The 13,834-nt window shown below is 34.8% G+C and overlaps 1 protein-coding gene across 4 annotated transcripts in view; it reads right to left on the bottom strand.

The window, feature by feature from the left end:
* The window catches only part of MICU1 (mitochondrial calcium uptake 1), a 223,862-nt gene that overhangs the window by 112,441 nt on the left and 97,587 nt on the right, over window positions 1–13,834 (bottom strand). For all 4 annotated transcript variants that reach the window (XM_065893771.1, XM_065893768.1, XM_065893769.1 and 1 more), the window contains one exon: window positions 13,513–13,627. In XM_065893771.1, the coding sequence (XP_065749843.1) occupies window positions 13,513–13,627 (115 nt within the window). The remainder of the gene's footprint in view (window positions 1–13,512; window positions 13,628–13,834) is intronic.

Genomic DNA, 13,834 nt, shown 5'->3' with positions numbered 1-13,834 from the left:
ATACAATATCGCATATCATATGTGTATCTGTATATACACATATTTCCTGATTGATTCTAATATAGTTGCTTTATAAAATATGTTTTATCTTGGTTACAATTAAACATAAACATGTAAAAGATTTACCTTCTGGTTACAATTTTTTTTTCCTTTTCAAATCAGCAGAGGTAATTGCTTTAAAATTGTAAATTGTAGGTTTCATTTGATTCTCAGCAAATTTATGCATCCACTTATGTTGAAACTCTTATTTTTTCATATCAAAACTCTTGCCACACTGTGAAGTCAAGAAGTCTTCTAGCATTAAAATTTTTTTTCTTAAACTCCTTTTTGTGACTCAGAACTTTCATCAAAGAAAATTTTATGTAAAAGCTTATAACCTTTCTGACTGAACAGGGAAAGGGATGAGAAAACCCTGAGCCTTGCCTACTTTCCCTCTTCCTCCCACCAAGGAATTCCATAAATGGACTCTGCAGACCTAATGTTTTGTGGACTGTGGTTTGTAAATAGAACGTAGAATATATTTAAACTTAAAAAATTATCCATTGTTTATCTGAAATTAAAATTCAATTTGTGTTCTGTATTTTTACTTGCTAAATTTGGCAACCCTATTTACAAACAATTATTTTAATGGAAAGAGCTCTCAGTTCCATAACAGAGGAGGGTATTTTCCCTTAGTATTCGTAAATATCTTGAACACATGACAACTTCTCTAATTTCATTTCTCCAACTCACCAAGTGGGTGTAATAATTAAGGCTCTAACTACCTCACTAGTTATTCTAAGAAAGAATTAGGCTTTAGGGAATTCCCTGGTCGGCCAGGGGTTAGGACTCAGCGCTCTCACTGCCAAGGGCCTAGGTTTGATGCCTGGTTGGGAAACTAAGATTTTATAAGCCGCATGGCACAGCCAAAAAAAAAAGAATTAGGCTTTAGCCTAAAGGTTCAAGATGCATGAAGTTATCACTGATATTGATTTTTTAAAATTCCATTAAAAAGCACTAACTACTAACAGCATATCAAGAGTCATTTATAAAATGCTTAATAATTAAACATTCCAAACTCACTCTGTTTTCTTCAAGCTGTATTATAGTCTGAATGTGAATAATTTAATAAATATTTTAAATAGAAAAAACAAAAAAAAGAAGACAGGTAACTCCATCTGTGAGAATAATGGTGTTAGGATAAAACTATGCTCTGCTTTGAATATTTTCACCTCTGGGTGCTGAAACAAGTTGAATTATGCACTATTTTGCAACAATCCCCAACATGTGATTTGTTTATTCCCTTAGGTCTATGAGACAATTTCTTCTCATTAGAATCAAACAGTTAAATATTACTTTATATTTAGACTACACCTGAAAAAAAATTATTGAAGGAAACATTGCAGTGACTCCTGTGGAGAAAATAATTATGGTTTAATTAATCTGCTTTATAAGTCTAGACTTTGCATCATTGCTTTTCTTAATGTGAGGCATCCAATACCCCCTCTCTCATAGATTCATATTCACTCAGCTTAAAAGCAACTCTGTGACAGATGAATGACACAAAGACTGCACTTAATTATATAATTGTCTAGGGGCTTCATAGCATTAATGTATCTAATTTGCTACTAAATAACAGATTGGATGTGCACTGTATTTGGCCCATGGAGGAATTCTAGACACATAAATACATTTAACTGTACTCTAAGCCTCTATGTTTTTTCACTATAAGAATCTAACATCTTTTTTTATTTCCGTACACCAAGGTACCAGTAAAATAAACTTTTGGAATTGTACAGTACCAGTCAACCTAGACATGACTGAAAGACAGGCTTTCAAAAACAAAAAATAATTAATTTTAAGAGGTGTTTAAAAAAAGGAAAAAGTTTTAGAACCATTAAAGAAGCTTAATAAATTATGGCTATCATCCCAAACATCCTTAACTATTGTTGTTAATTAGCAATAGAGTAGCTATCCTTTTTCCACTGTGTCTAAAATAAAAAGGAAAAAGGCTAAAAGAACAAGAAAAAGGAAAAAAAGTGTAGAGAATTCTAGTGCCCACTGATATCTGTGTTTTCCTTGAGAGGGATGGTGGTGGCGAGAGCACATAGAACCTTGAAGGCCACTGTAATGACTTTGGCTTTTACTTCGAGATTAAAATCCAAGAGAGAATGGAAGCCTTGGGGGATTTTGAGCAGAGGGATGATGTGATTTTATGGTGGGATTCTGGATTATTTCAAAGTAGAGCTGACAGAATTTGCTGACAGATGAAATGCAAATATTCAGGCTATTTTAAAAAACACACACGTACTCGACACACACACACACTTTTTCTTTTCCCAAAATGGAATCGTACAATATGTATGTTCTGACTCAGTATATTGTGAACAGTTTTCTATGCTAATAAATCTCTGCATTACATATATGAAATGCTGTATTAAATTTCATTGCATAGATTTATTGTAATTTGTTCAGCCATCTGTTTGATATTTGAGTTCTTCCCAATTTATTTTTTGACCATCAACATCATTATACATGTGATCATTTTATTAGTCTAAACTTGTAGAATTGCAATTGCTGGGCCAAAGTGTAAGCACTTAATGAAAGTGTTTGGGAAACACTGCCAAGATTCTAAAAAAGCATGTTAATATTTTATACTTTCACCAACAGTATACTGTCAATTAAATTTAAGTGTCATTCCAATAGTTAATTCTGATGCACAAAGAGCTTTGGGTACACTATGGATTTGGTAGTCAAATGAGAGGAGGAACAACTAATCGCCCCTTCAAAAGAGGTAAACAATGCTAATCTTTATCCTAGTTTCTTGGAGTCCTTTACACCTTTGAGAGTGATCTCAGTTTAGGAAAGACTACCCCATGTAGTTTTGAGGACTAAGCCCAAGTCTAAGCTAGTTTAACTGTAGGGTAGACCAGGTGGTAAAGCTGCCTGAGATGCAAGGTAGAGCCACGATGCCTACACTTTGTATAGCTCCTAGACAAACCCATAACCTTTGATTTACAGGTCTATAGTCAGCCACAGGGTAGCCAGGACCCCATGAATATGGGGTAGGAGGAAGGGAATTAAGTTGCTATTCCTAGCAGCACTAATTGGAAGGATTTGGTTGGAAGACCCATGTTTCTACTTTAACAGATTTTGACCATAAGGAAAAAACACTGAGAAATTGAACGTATATTCTTAGAACAGACTTAAAATTCGTATTGACTTAGTCTTGCTTTTATTTGAAAATCCTAAGACAATGAAAGAAACCACAAAAGACATTACTATGAGCTTACCACCAGCAATAGCTACAGAGAGAGTTCTTTATTTTTTATTGTGTCTCAGTGTGATTTATTTATTTACTGTCAACTGGCAAGGTTTTCTAAATAATATGAAACACTACCTGTCAAAAACCTGAGTTTAAAAACTTCATAAGATTGTGAAATGTTTCTGAATTCCTTCAGCAAGGTTTTAGCTGTATAGACACTTATTCCTTTGAACTACTGCTCTTCTTCCATTTACATCTTTTTTAGAAAATATACTTCAGCCCTGATTCTAAAATATTTTATATCTATATATAAAATTTATATGCTTATATATCTATCTATATATCTCTAAATAAAATTTTACACCTGAAGAAAAGAAATAGCTAATGTTCATAGCTCACAGTACATAACCTGTCTTTGAGTTATACCTCAGCCTTACTTACTGGATGACCTTCAGAGAGCTGCCAGAAACAGTCCTTCATTTAAATTGCTCTTCCTTAACACTGTTATTTGACAGTTGTGCTACAGGAAGAGTATTCAATGCCAGAGATGTCAAAAAGCTTTGATTCCCCAAGAGTTCCTGGGAGATAAATTCTAAAAGGCATGCCAGTGTTTTAGCCTTGTATTAAGGTCACGTTCTTTCCAAATATATTTTCTTCAAATACATGTTACTATTTTTATGCCCAAGTTACATATGCCTGTGTGATAGATTCCCCACCCCTATCTTCAGAGATCTAAAAAAAAAATAATCATCTGCTTGACATTCATTTCATTCTATGTGGTTTCATTCCATTCCATGTGCTTAATAACAGCCACACTTATGCCAAGATACAACTTAATGAATACATGCTTACAATTAGCTGCTTTAAAAAAGAGATTGGATATTTGATACTTAATTTATGCTCATTTTGAAGGACCCTCTTTACATGTGACTTAGTTTGGTGTTCACCCAAAAAACTATTTTACTTTAGTTTAGTGTCTAAATAGAAAAAAATTTTCTATTCTAATTAATTTTCTAGCTTTCATCATGTATATATAGATAGAGAATAGCTATAATTTTAAAAGTTTTAAATACTAGGCAGGATGCTAAGGGTACTTGGAGCAATATAAAATTTTAGTATGTATACTAAAGTAACTACTCAGAAAAATTCTTAGATACTTAGCCAACAAATACACATGGAGTACTTATTATGTGCCAGATACTGGGCTGGATACCTTCTCCAGAAGGGATAGTGATTAGGTAAACCATTCCATGACAACCACTATTTCTTTTCCTGGTTTCCTTTTCGCACCTTCAAATTCTTCAGCATAACAAATAAGCATTTTCTAAAGCTATTCCAGGAATAGGTAAGCAACACATCATGAAGCCTAAGCATAACCAAATACTATTAAGTTGTGGGTTTTCGGGAAAAGTCAGACATATAGAATGGACAGATACATTTGATTCCAGTCCAGCTTCTAAGAGGCAAACAATGCAAAAAAGTGGGACTCATAGACCACAGCAAAGATTTTTACACATCATCAATTACTGAGGGCTGAATTCCTACAGAGCCACCCCAATCATAAACAAAACAAGACATGGTAGAGGCTGAGGAGGATAGGACAGATGTTAGGTGAGTTATAAGAAGGGAAGTTTCTATAATCTGTTCTTGGGAAATGAAGGGAAGACTCTGGCAGGAAGGTAAACTGAGATCCATTTGACACTGTAATGTATGGAGATGGAAGGGTGGCTGGGTCACCTTTCTACCTAGAAGAGACCCAAAGAAGCCACATCTCAAATATCCTTTCATTCAAATATTTTTGGAATGACTAGTATTAGTAAGATACAGCGTTAGGTACTTTGGAGATACAAAGCCATATATATGGCATAGTTCCTACTTCAAGATATTATTTAGTGATAACACAGACATTGTCTAAACTTGCATCAATTAGAAATTCCTTCGAATTAACAAATACCTCTGGAGCTGTTATGAGGTACCATAATTCATTCACAGTTCAATGTAAAAGAGTTTTTAAAATTCTGATGTTTAAAACAAGTAAAATCTTAGCTGAGATATGCTATAATAATAATAATATTATAATAAATAATAATGTTATAGGTTAGGGTACTTTCTAGAAGGCAGAGAATGTAGCCTATTTGGAGTTTTACTTTTCTTGCTTCAGGAATTTTCTCCCATTGATAAATGAGACATAAGAAAGAAGGAAGCCTTCTCCTGTTAGGCCTTCCTTTCCGAGAACCTAAGGAGCAGAGAAGGAAAACCAAGGGCAGATCTCCTCCTCTTCTCTGTTCTAGAGCTCCTATACGAATCTCATATATCACAGAGAAGGGGCTCCCTGGAAAAGTGGCAGAAAGCTTTACAGGCCAATATAAGCCATTCAAGAGAAGACAAAATGTATGCAGACATAATAATAATTTTAGTGGCAGCATCAGCTCATAGAGCGTATAGAAAACACTCTTAATTACCTCACTCAATACTCTTTTGTTGGGACTTCCCTGGTGACACAGTGGTTAAGAATCTGCCTGCCAACACAGAGGACACGGGTTTGAAGCCCTGGTCCGGGAAGATCCCACATGCCACAGAGCAACTAAGCCCATGTGCCACAACTACTGAGCCTGTGCTCTTGAGCCTGGGAGCCACAACTACTGAGCCCGTGTGCCACAACTAATGAAGCCCATGTGCCTAAAGCCCATGCTCTGCAACAAGAGAAGCCACCCCAATGAGAAGACCACGCACTGTAACAAAGAGTAGCCCCTGCTCGCCACAACTAGAGAAAGCCTGTGTGCAGCAACAAAGACCCAACACAGCCAAAAATAAATTAAGATAAATAAATTTTAAAAAAATACTCTTTTTTTTTTAGAAAAGAGGCCCATCTTGACTACTTGTATTGAAAGCGTAGAGCTATAGAAATTATGTGGTCTCAACCAGATTTCCATAAGATTTAGGTCAATATTAGAATTCTATTAGAATTATTACAATATTACAATTTTAAAAAATGAAAATGGATCAATTCAAATAAAACTATTCATAAAAAGCATGAAAAGGCTAATAAGAACTGATTTTCTAATGGGTGTAAAATTATAAAATCTTCCTCAAGATACAGTCAAAATACATTTAGACCTTATTTTTGTATAAGCCACCATTTTGCTTCTTTAGTCTCTGTTCTCCCCTTCGCCTTGTGAACCCTCAGAACAAATCTCAAGCAATTGTTCCCAAAGGATAAACTTCCTTTTGCAGATGAAATAGTTTGATCTTCTAGTATAGTCACAAGGAGATTTGAGAGAGTTAAACACAAACACCACTTATTTCTTGTTAATGTGAACAAAATTCTTGTGTGGTTGTTGATACAAAGATGTAAATGCTTCAACTTTCTGTAACAACGGTCTCTACTGAAATGACACATTCAAATAAATCTCTGGCTCAAAATGAATTTAACTTCATAAACATTTAATATATCTAAATGCATTATTTTATTGTTTTGATAGAAGCTACATTATTACAAAATCAATGAGTTAAGAACAGGTTATGCTAGCGAAAGAAGTTAATGGTAAACACAGTGAAATATAATACTTTTGGCCTTACGGCATGCAAATGAGTCTTTCTGAAGTTCTAAGCACTTTTTATAGGGTAAAATACCACTGAATAAGATTAACCCTTTTCTGCTTTGTCTTACCCTTCATAATATCAATTAGGCAATGGCAGATAATCCTAGACACAAAAATTACACAGAAAATAGCTAAACCAAATTTTCTCTATAACTTCCCCAACTCTGATGTGTCAATAAAACAGATTTGTAACTGCCTTAGATGTGTTAACAGATCTCAGTATGTTGCCTTGCCCATATATTTTTTTTAATTTTTAAAAATTAAAAAAATTTTTTAACATCTTTATTAGAATATAATTGCTTTACAGTGGTGTGTCAGTTTCTGCTTTATAACAAAGTGAATCCGTTATACATATATATATGTCCCCGTATCTCTTCCGTATTGCATCTCCCTCTCTCCCACCCTCGCCATACCACCCCTCTAAGTGGTCACAAAGCACCGAGCTGATCTCCCTGTGCTATGTGGCTGCTTCCCACTAGCTATTTTACATTTGGTAGTGTATATATGTCCATGCCACTCTCTCACTTTGTCCCAGCTTCCCCTTCCCCTTCCCCGTATCCTCAAGTCCATTCTCTAGTAGGTCTGCATCTTTATCCCCGCCTTGCTTTTTTTTTTAGATTCCATATATATATGTGTTAGCATACAGTATTTGTTTTTCTCTTTCTGACTTATTTCACTCTGTATGACAGTCTCTAGGTCCATCCACCTCACTACAAATAACTCAGTTTCATTCCTTTTTATGGCTGAGTAATATTGCACTGTATATATGTGCCACATCTTCTTTATCCATTCATCTGTCGATGGACACTTAGGTTGCTTCCAAGTCCTGGCTATTGTAAATAGAGCTGCAATGAATATTTTGGTACATGACTCTTTTTGAATTATGGTTTTCTCAGGGTATATGCCCGGTAGTGGGATTGCTGGGTCGTATGGTAGTTCTATTTTTAGTTTTTTAAGGAACCTCCATACTGTTCTCCATAGTGGCCGTATCAAGTTACATTCCCACCAACAGTCCTTGCCCATATTTTTCAACAGACTCACTCAACCTGAAAAGCTTATTTTCATCTATCTATAACTTCTATAACATTTTCATTAGCCAGAATGGCACAGAATGGTACCGCTGTCTCCAAGCCACATACACTTTGTGATCAGCTCTTGACTTCAATATGGCAAGAGGAATAAAATATTATAAACTTTCACTTGAATGCTGCTGTAATTTCCCAAAAGGTTTGTATATTTGTGAGAAAGATGCATCACAATGAGGATGTAGTTTGTCAGTAAATCGAATTCTCCTACAGTGAAAGCCCACTTAATTAAATTTCTCTACTAATTCCTTCAAATATAAAGAGGGAATCAAAATCAGAACACATTGACCTATGCCTGATTTTCATTAGGTCTGTTCCTAGGTACTGAACATGCCGTAGCATTTTTTGCTTTTGATTTTTCTGGTGGCTTTTCAAAGATTAATAGTAAATAGTAAGAATGCTTAATAATCAACTTTTTGATCATTTTATTATTGTCTCCTCAAGCTATCTAGAACTGTTTTTATGTTATTAGCCCACAGGGTCAATAACTTTAGTTAGAAAATGTGTGAAGACAAAGAACAAAAAATAAATATTTCATAACTGTCAGTGGCAAAGATCCTGATTCCCAGTTATATTATCATAACCTAGTGAATCTTAGCATTAGCTATTGAATGCTCCAAATCAATAAATAATATATAGCATTCAAGATAAACCTTGACAACCTTTCTCTGTACCTAGTTATGGAGAAAAATCTCTGACTTCAACTATAAGATTTAAGACCATCGCTAATGTTGTAGTTGGTTAGTGCAGAGAACTAAGCCATGCTTCTGTGCTCTCATTCAATTCCTATTAACCTACTTTAAGGATCAAAGGCTCTTTGGAAATTATTTAATAATAATTATTATTAACAGTCTCTTTATCTTGCCTAGAATGAATCTGAATTTATTTTATTAATGAGTAGTTATTTAGTAAATACTTAATATTCTACTTAATACAGATGCTATGGCTCATGTTGACAACTCTTCAAGTTAATCCTTCAAACCTGATCAGAGAGATAGGGTATGAAGCAAGAGAATTTACGGATTAGGGTAAGAGGGGGATACAAATATGTGAATTCTGAATTATAAGAAACCTTGTAGGTATTAGAAGGTATATATACTTCTTATAAGAAAGCTTATTTAGAAGTAGATTAATTTAAAAACATGTTTCCCTCACTCCATTGGTGATGCAGACTGAGGACATCAATAGCTAAAAGAACGGCTCTCAATTCAGGATATAAACAGCAAAGTCAAGTCTCATGTTTGATAAACTTCCTTTTGGAGAAAATTGAAAAAAAAAATTCTTGCTTTGTTACTTTGCCACAATGCTTTTTATACAGTAGATATGCTTGTGATGAATATCATTACAAATTTGTAGCAAATATCATTACAAACCTATGATCACTGTCAGGCAGTTACATTCTAGGTAGGAAGATAGACAATAAAGAAGATAAAACAATTATCCACTTCTGGGTAGTTATCCAAAGAACACAAAAATACTAATTTGCAAAGATATAGGCATCCCTATGTTCAATGTAGCATTATTTACAAAGCCATGCCATGGAAACAACCTAAGTGTCCATCAATGGATGACTGGATAAAGAAGATGTGGTATACATATAAATATAATGGAACATTATTCAGCCATAAAAAAGGATGAAATCTTGCCACTTGTCAAACCTGGATGGACCTTGAGGGTATTATGCTAAGTGAAGTTAAGTCAGATGGAGAAAGACAAATACCATATGATTTCCTTCACACATGGAATCTAAAAAAACAAATGCAGAAACAAAATAAAGCAGAAACAAACTCATAGAGAACACATTAGTGGTTACCAGAGGGGAAGGGGGTTAACTGTATGGTGATGGATGGTAACTAGACTTGTGATGGTGATCACTTTGTAGTGTATGCAAGATGTTGAATTATAATGTTGTACACCTGAAACTTACATAATTCTTTTAAAAAAGAAATCAATTATATAGACTGTTAAATAGTGACAAGTGCCAAGGAGTAAAAAGAAAGCAAAAAAGGGATTTAGGAGATGTGTATGCGTAAGTGTGTGTGTATGACACAATAAAAGGTATTTAAAATTTTAGGCTGGCCAAAGAAGGCCCCCATTATCCAAAGCACATACAAAGAAGAGTGAGAAATTTATGCCACTGCTTATTGTAAGCAAAGATATTGCTGCCAAATTGGTTGTTATTCTGGGTGTGTCCAAAAAATTCTTGTTTAGCTAAAAAAATGAAACTTCTAAAAAGTTTAAGTAAGAAGAATTAACTCTATTTAATGCAGGAAATTACACTGCATAACATGCATTTTTAGTAAAGCAGCTTTCCTTTTTTTTTCCTTTTTAAAAATATTTATTTGTTTGGCTGCACCGGGTCTTAGTTGCGGCACATGGGATCTTCGTTGCCGTGTGCAGGATATTTAGTTGTGGCGTGTGAACTCTTAGTTGCGGCATGTGGGACCTAGTTCCCTGACCAGGGATCAAACTCAGGCCCCCTGCAACGGGAGCATGGAGTCTTAGCCCCTGGACCACCAGGGAAGTCCCAGTAAAGCAGCTTTCTTAATTTTATTTTTAGGAGACGAATCATGAATCGAAAGAGAGAAAACAAATAATTTACTATATAAGGTTGTCGAATTTTATTTTAGACAACATGGTAGAGTTTCTAAAGTACTGAGAGGTTCCAAGTGTCAATCCATTTGGGCAGAGTGTTTATATTCTTCAAAATGATGACAATTTCTTGAACATCACTGAGTCTATTAATTTTGAAAAAAACCCCAGCTAATTAGAAATACAACAGTCTTGCATTATCTGGGCTATGCTGTTCACGTTGCTGTGGCTGGTTTTCCACTGGAAATCTCAAGAAGGGTCCATGTTGTCCACCAGAGTAACGGACGAATAAATATGCTAATGCACTTCCCCTAGTCCCAAGCCACTCCCTAGCAAAGCTTTTCGTGTTTAAAGAACTGCATTCCTTCTTGCAGGACAACCTGTGAACAATTTAGTGTATTTAGATGTAATGATTCCTTGTTATCCACAAAGTTGATCCACTGAGTGCCTCATTTCTTATCGTCCTAGCAGCAATTAGAATGTGGGAAATAACTTGTCTCAATGTCATTTCTGTGGCATATTTTCCTCCATGTCTTGTTAAATAAACAATGTAGTGTACAACATTCAGATTGCAAGGATGCTTGAACTGCCCATTATCTACAGGAGAGTTTTATGACGAGCCTTTCCACAGCCCAGCCTTAGAGAAAGAAGAGGCACTATGGTAAGCTATGGCTTATCACTACTGAAAATGTGACCACAGCAGTAAAGCCAAGTGACAGAAGCACATATGATGGGATGGTCTGGGTTCAAACCCTGAATCATCTACTTACTGTGGGACATGAGGAAAGTTCTTTAATCTTGTGTATGCCTCAATTTCAAAATGAAGATAATAAACTACAAACATTATAGGGTTGATATGAGGAAAATATATGTGTAATTGAAGTCCTCAAAGGAGAGGATGAGGAAGCAAAGTATTTGATGAAATAAGTTGAAATTTTTCCAAATTTGATGAAAATTATTAAACCCACAGACCCCAAAACTCAAAGAATCCCAAGACAAGAAACATAAAGAACACTATTTCGAGGTACATAATAATACCGAAACCAAACAACCCTGCTAAAAACCACATCTGTGGTTCTCAACCAGGGATTATTCCTCCCCATTCCTACTCCCCCGGGGACATTTGACAATTTCTGAAGACACTTTTGTTTGTCACAACTGGGAGGGGAAGAGTGTGTGTGACTGGCATCTAACGGGTAGAGGCCAGGAACGCTGCTAAACATCCTATAATGCACAGGACAGCCCTCACAACAATGAATTATCCTGCCTAAAACATCAGTAGTGCTAAGGTTGAGAAATACTAAAAGCAAATAATAATCAAAAGGCTTAAAACTAGTGATAAAGAGAAAATCTTAAAATCATATCATCATAATTTCCTCATTCCTGACAAATATAGAAAGTATATGATATTGTAATATTAAGCATTTTTTGGTAAATTACTCACCATGGTGAGCCAGGAGCTGAACACCAGTAAGTAAAGGCGCCCAGACCTGTAGAGTTACTTGGAGGGGTTTCCAGAACTCACAGGTCAATGTGACCTTTTTTTTTTTAACCTAAATTTACGGAGCTACACAGTGTGCAAAGTATTCTGAAGATTCTGCTGTGGTTCTCCTGACACTTAATCACAGGTAAGAAGTGGTGGGACCAGAATTTGAACTGAAGTCTGTTTTGAAAACACAGCAAAATAATAATTAATAATACACAGTTTAAGATCAAAAAAGTGCTCTTAGTTTACTATCTTGGATCTTCATAACAAGTCAATGCACATCTATGTTGCTAGAGCAGTGGTCCACTACAAATTTATTCAGATACTTTGGTAGCCTAAGACAGCTGTGGTAAGGCCTATTAGTCTATATTTCTTCATTTTTCTGTCAATTGGAGGGAAGAAGAGTGAAGAGTAGTCATAGCTATGGCAGGAACCGTGTATGTCATTTATTGAAAACTGTTTATAGTTCTTAAAAAAAATTTTATTGGAGTATAGTTGATTTACAATGTTGTGTTAATTTCGCTACACAGCAAAGTGAATCAGTTACACATATGGATATATCCACTCTCTTCTAAATTCTTTTCTCATATAGGTCATTACAGAGTACTGAGAAGAGTTCCCTATGCTATACAGTAGGTCCTTATTAGTTATCTATTTTATATATAATAGTGTGTATATGTCAATCCCAATCTCCCAATTTATCCCTCCCCACCCCTTCCCCCCTGGTAACCATAAGTTTGGAAAACTGTTTATAGTTTTATCTTTATAGATGCCTAGCCTGGAAAAGGGAAGGAAGATATGGTTATTTTTGTTTGATATGTTCCCCCATGGAAAAAAAATTGAGAATCACTTCTTTGAAATATATAAATCAGACCTCTTTGGATCAATTTAGGTAGATTTTAATAGAATGTACACAGAGAGCTAGATACATACTTTTTTTTTTTTTTGAATGGTTAAAAAAAGTCACACTAAAGGAAAATAATACTAAGAACACTCATAGTAGCATACTAATCAACAAAATTGTTTAGCTTAGAAAAATTAGAAATTCATCAGTGCTCTAAATGAGTCAAATTTGAGTTCTGTGTTTTAAGAAGTTATCTTCCAAGGTTGAAAAATTAATATTGAACACAATTAGAACAACCGAGCCAATCTTCTTCTTTAGTAGAGGAAATACTAGATCAATATGTGTTTTACTGAGGAAGTATAAACATTAATTAGGGCTAGAGGAGTAGGCAATATATAATTTATCTTGAGCTTAAAACAGTTAAAAGTAGATGTGACTTCACAGTTTTGTTCTTTTAACTTTACCTTTTAACTTTATTTTCCTTCCTCTTTCTCAGGTGGTTCTATATACAAGTTACAGAGAACTCGAAATGAAATTTGATGTAACTTATCATTCATTAACTTTGCAAACATGCCTTGTTTCCCCCTCCAATCGACTTAACTCTTTTTACAGTCCTATATATTCCCTATAAATGAATAATAAGAAAAGTTTATACTTACTAGAAAGAACAGTCGTAAGGAAAATGTAGTCTGAAAAGGATATGAGTCCACATTCTCCAAGGGTGTAAAATATACTGCCTTCATCAGCAAATTTTTCTCGTTCCTGGGCAATTTTCTATTGAATGTATGGGTTCCACCAAAAGATAAAAAGAAGATATAACAGAACGAGAATATAAATAGTTAGAGATGAATCACCATTTATCTGACAGTTTTATGCTATTTATCATAAGCACTTCTCTGATGGCCATTCCAAATTAATGGATCCTTTACAGTTTTTAAGATGATTAAAATTATAAGAAAAAAGATGATTTTGTTTGTTTGT

Source organism: Phocoena phocoena, chromosome 16 (assembly GCF_963924675.1).
Source record: "Phocoena phocoena chromosome 16, mPhoPho1.1, whole genome shotgun sequence".
NCBI lineage: Eukaryota > Metazoa > Chordata > Mammalia > Artiodactyla > Phocoenidae > Phocoena > Phocoena phocoena.
The sequence above is the reverse complement of the archived record's forward strand: the minus strand, read 5'-3'. Positions and strand labels throughout refer to the sequence as shown.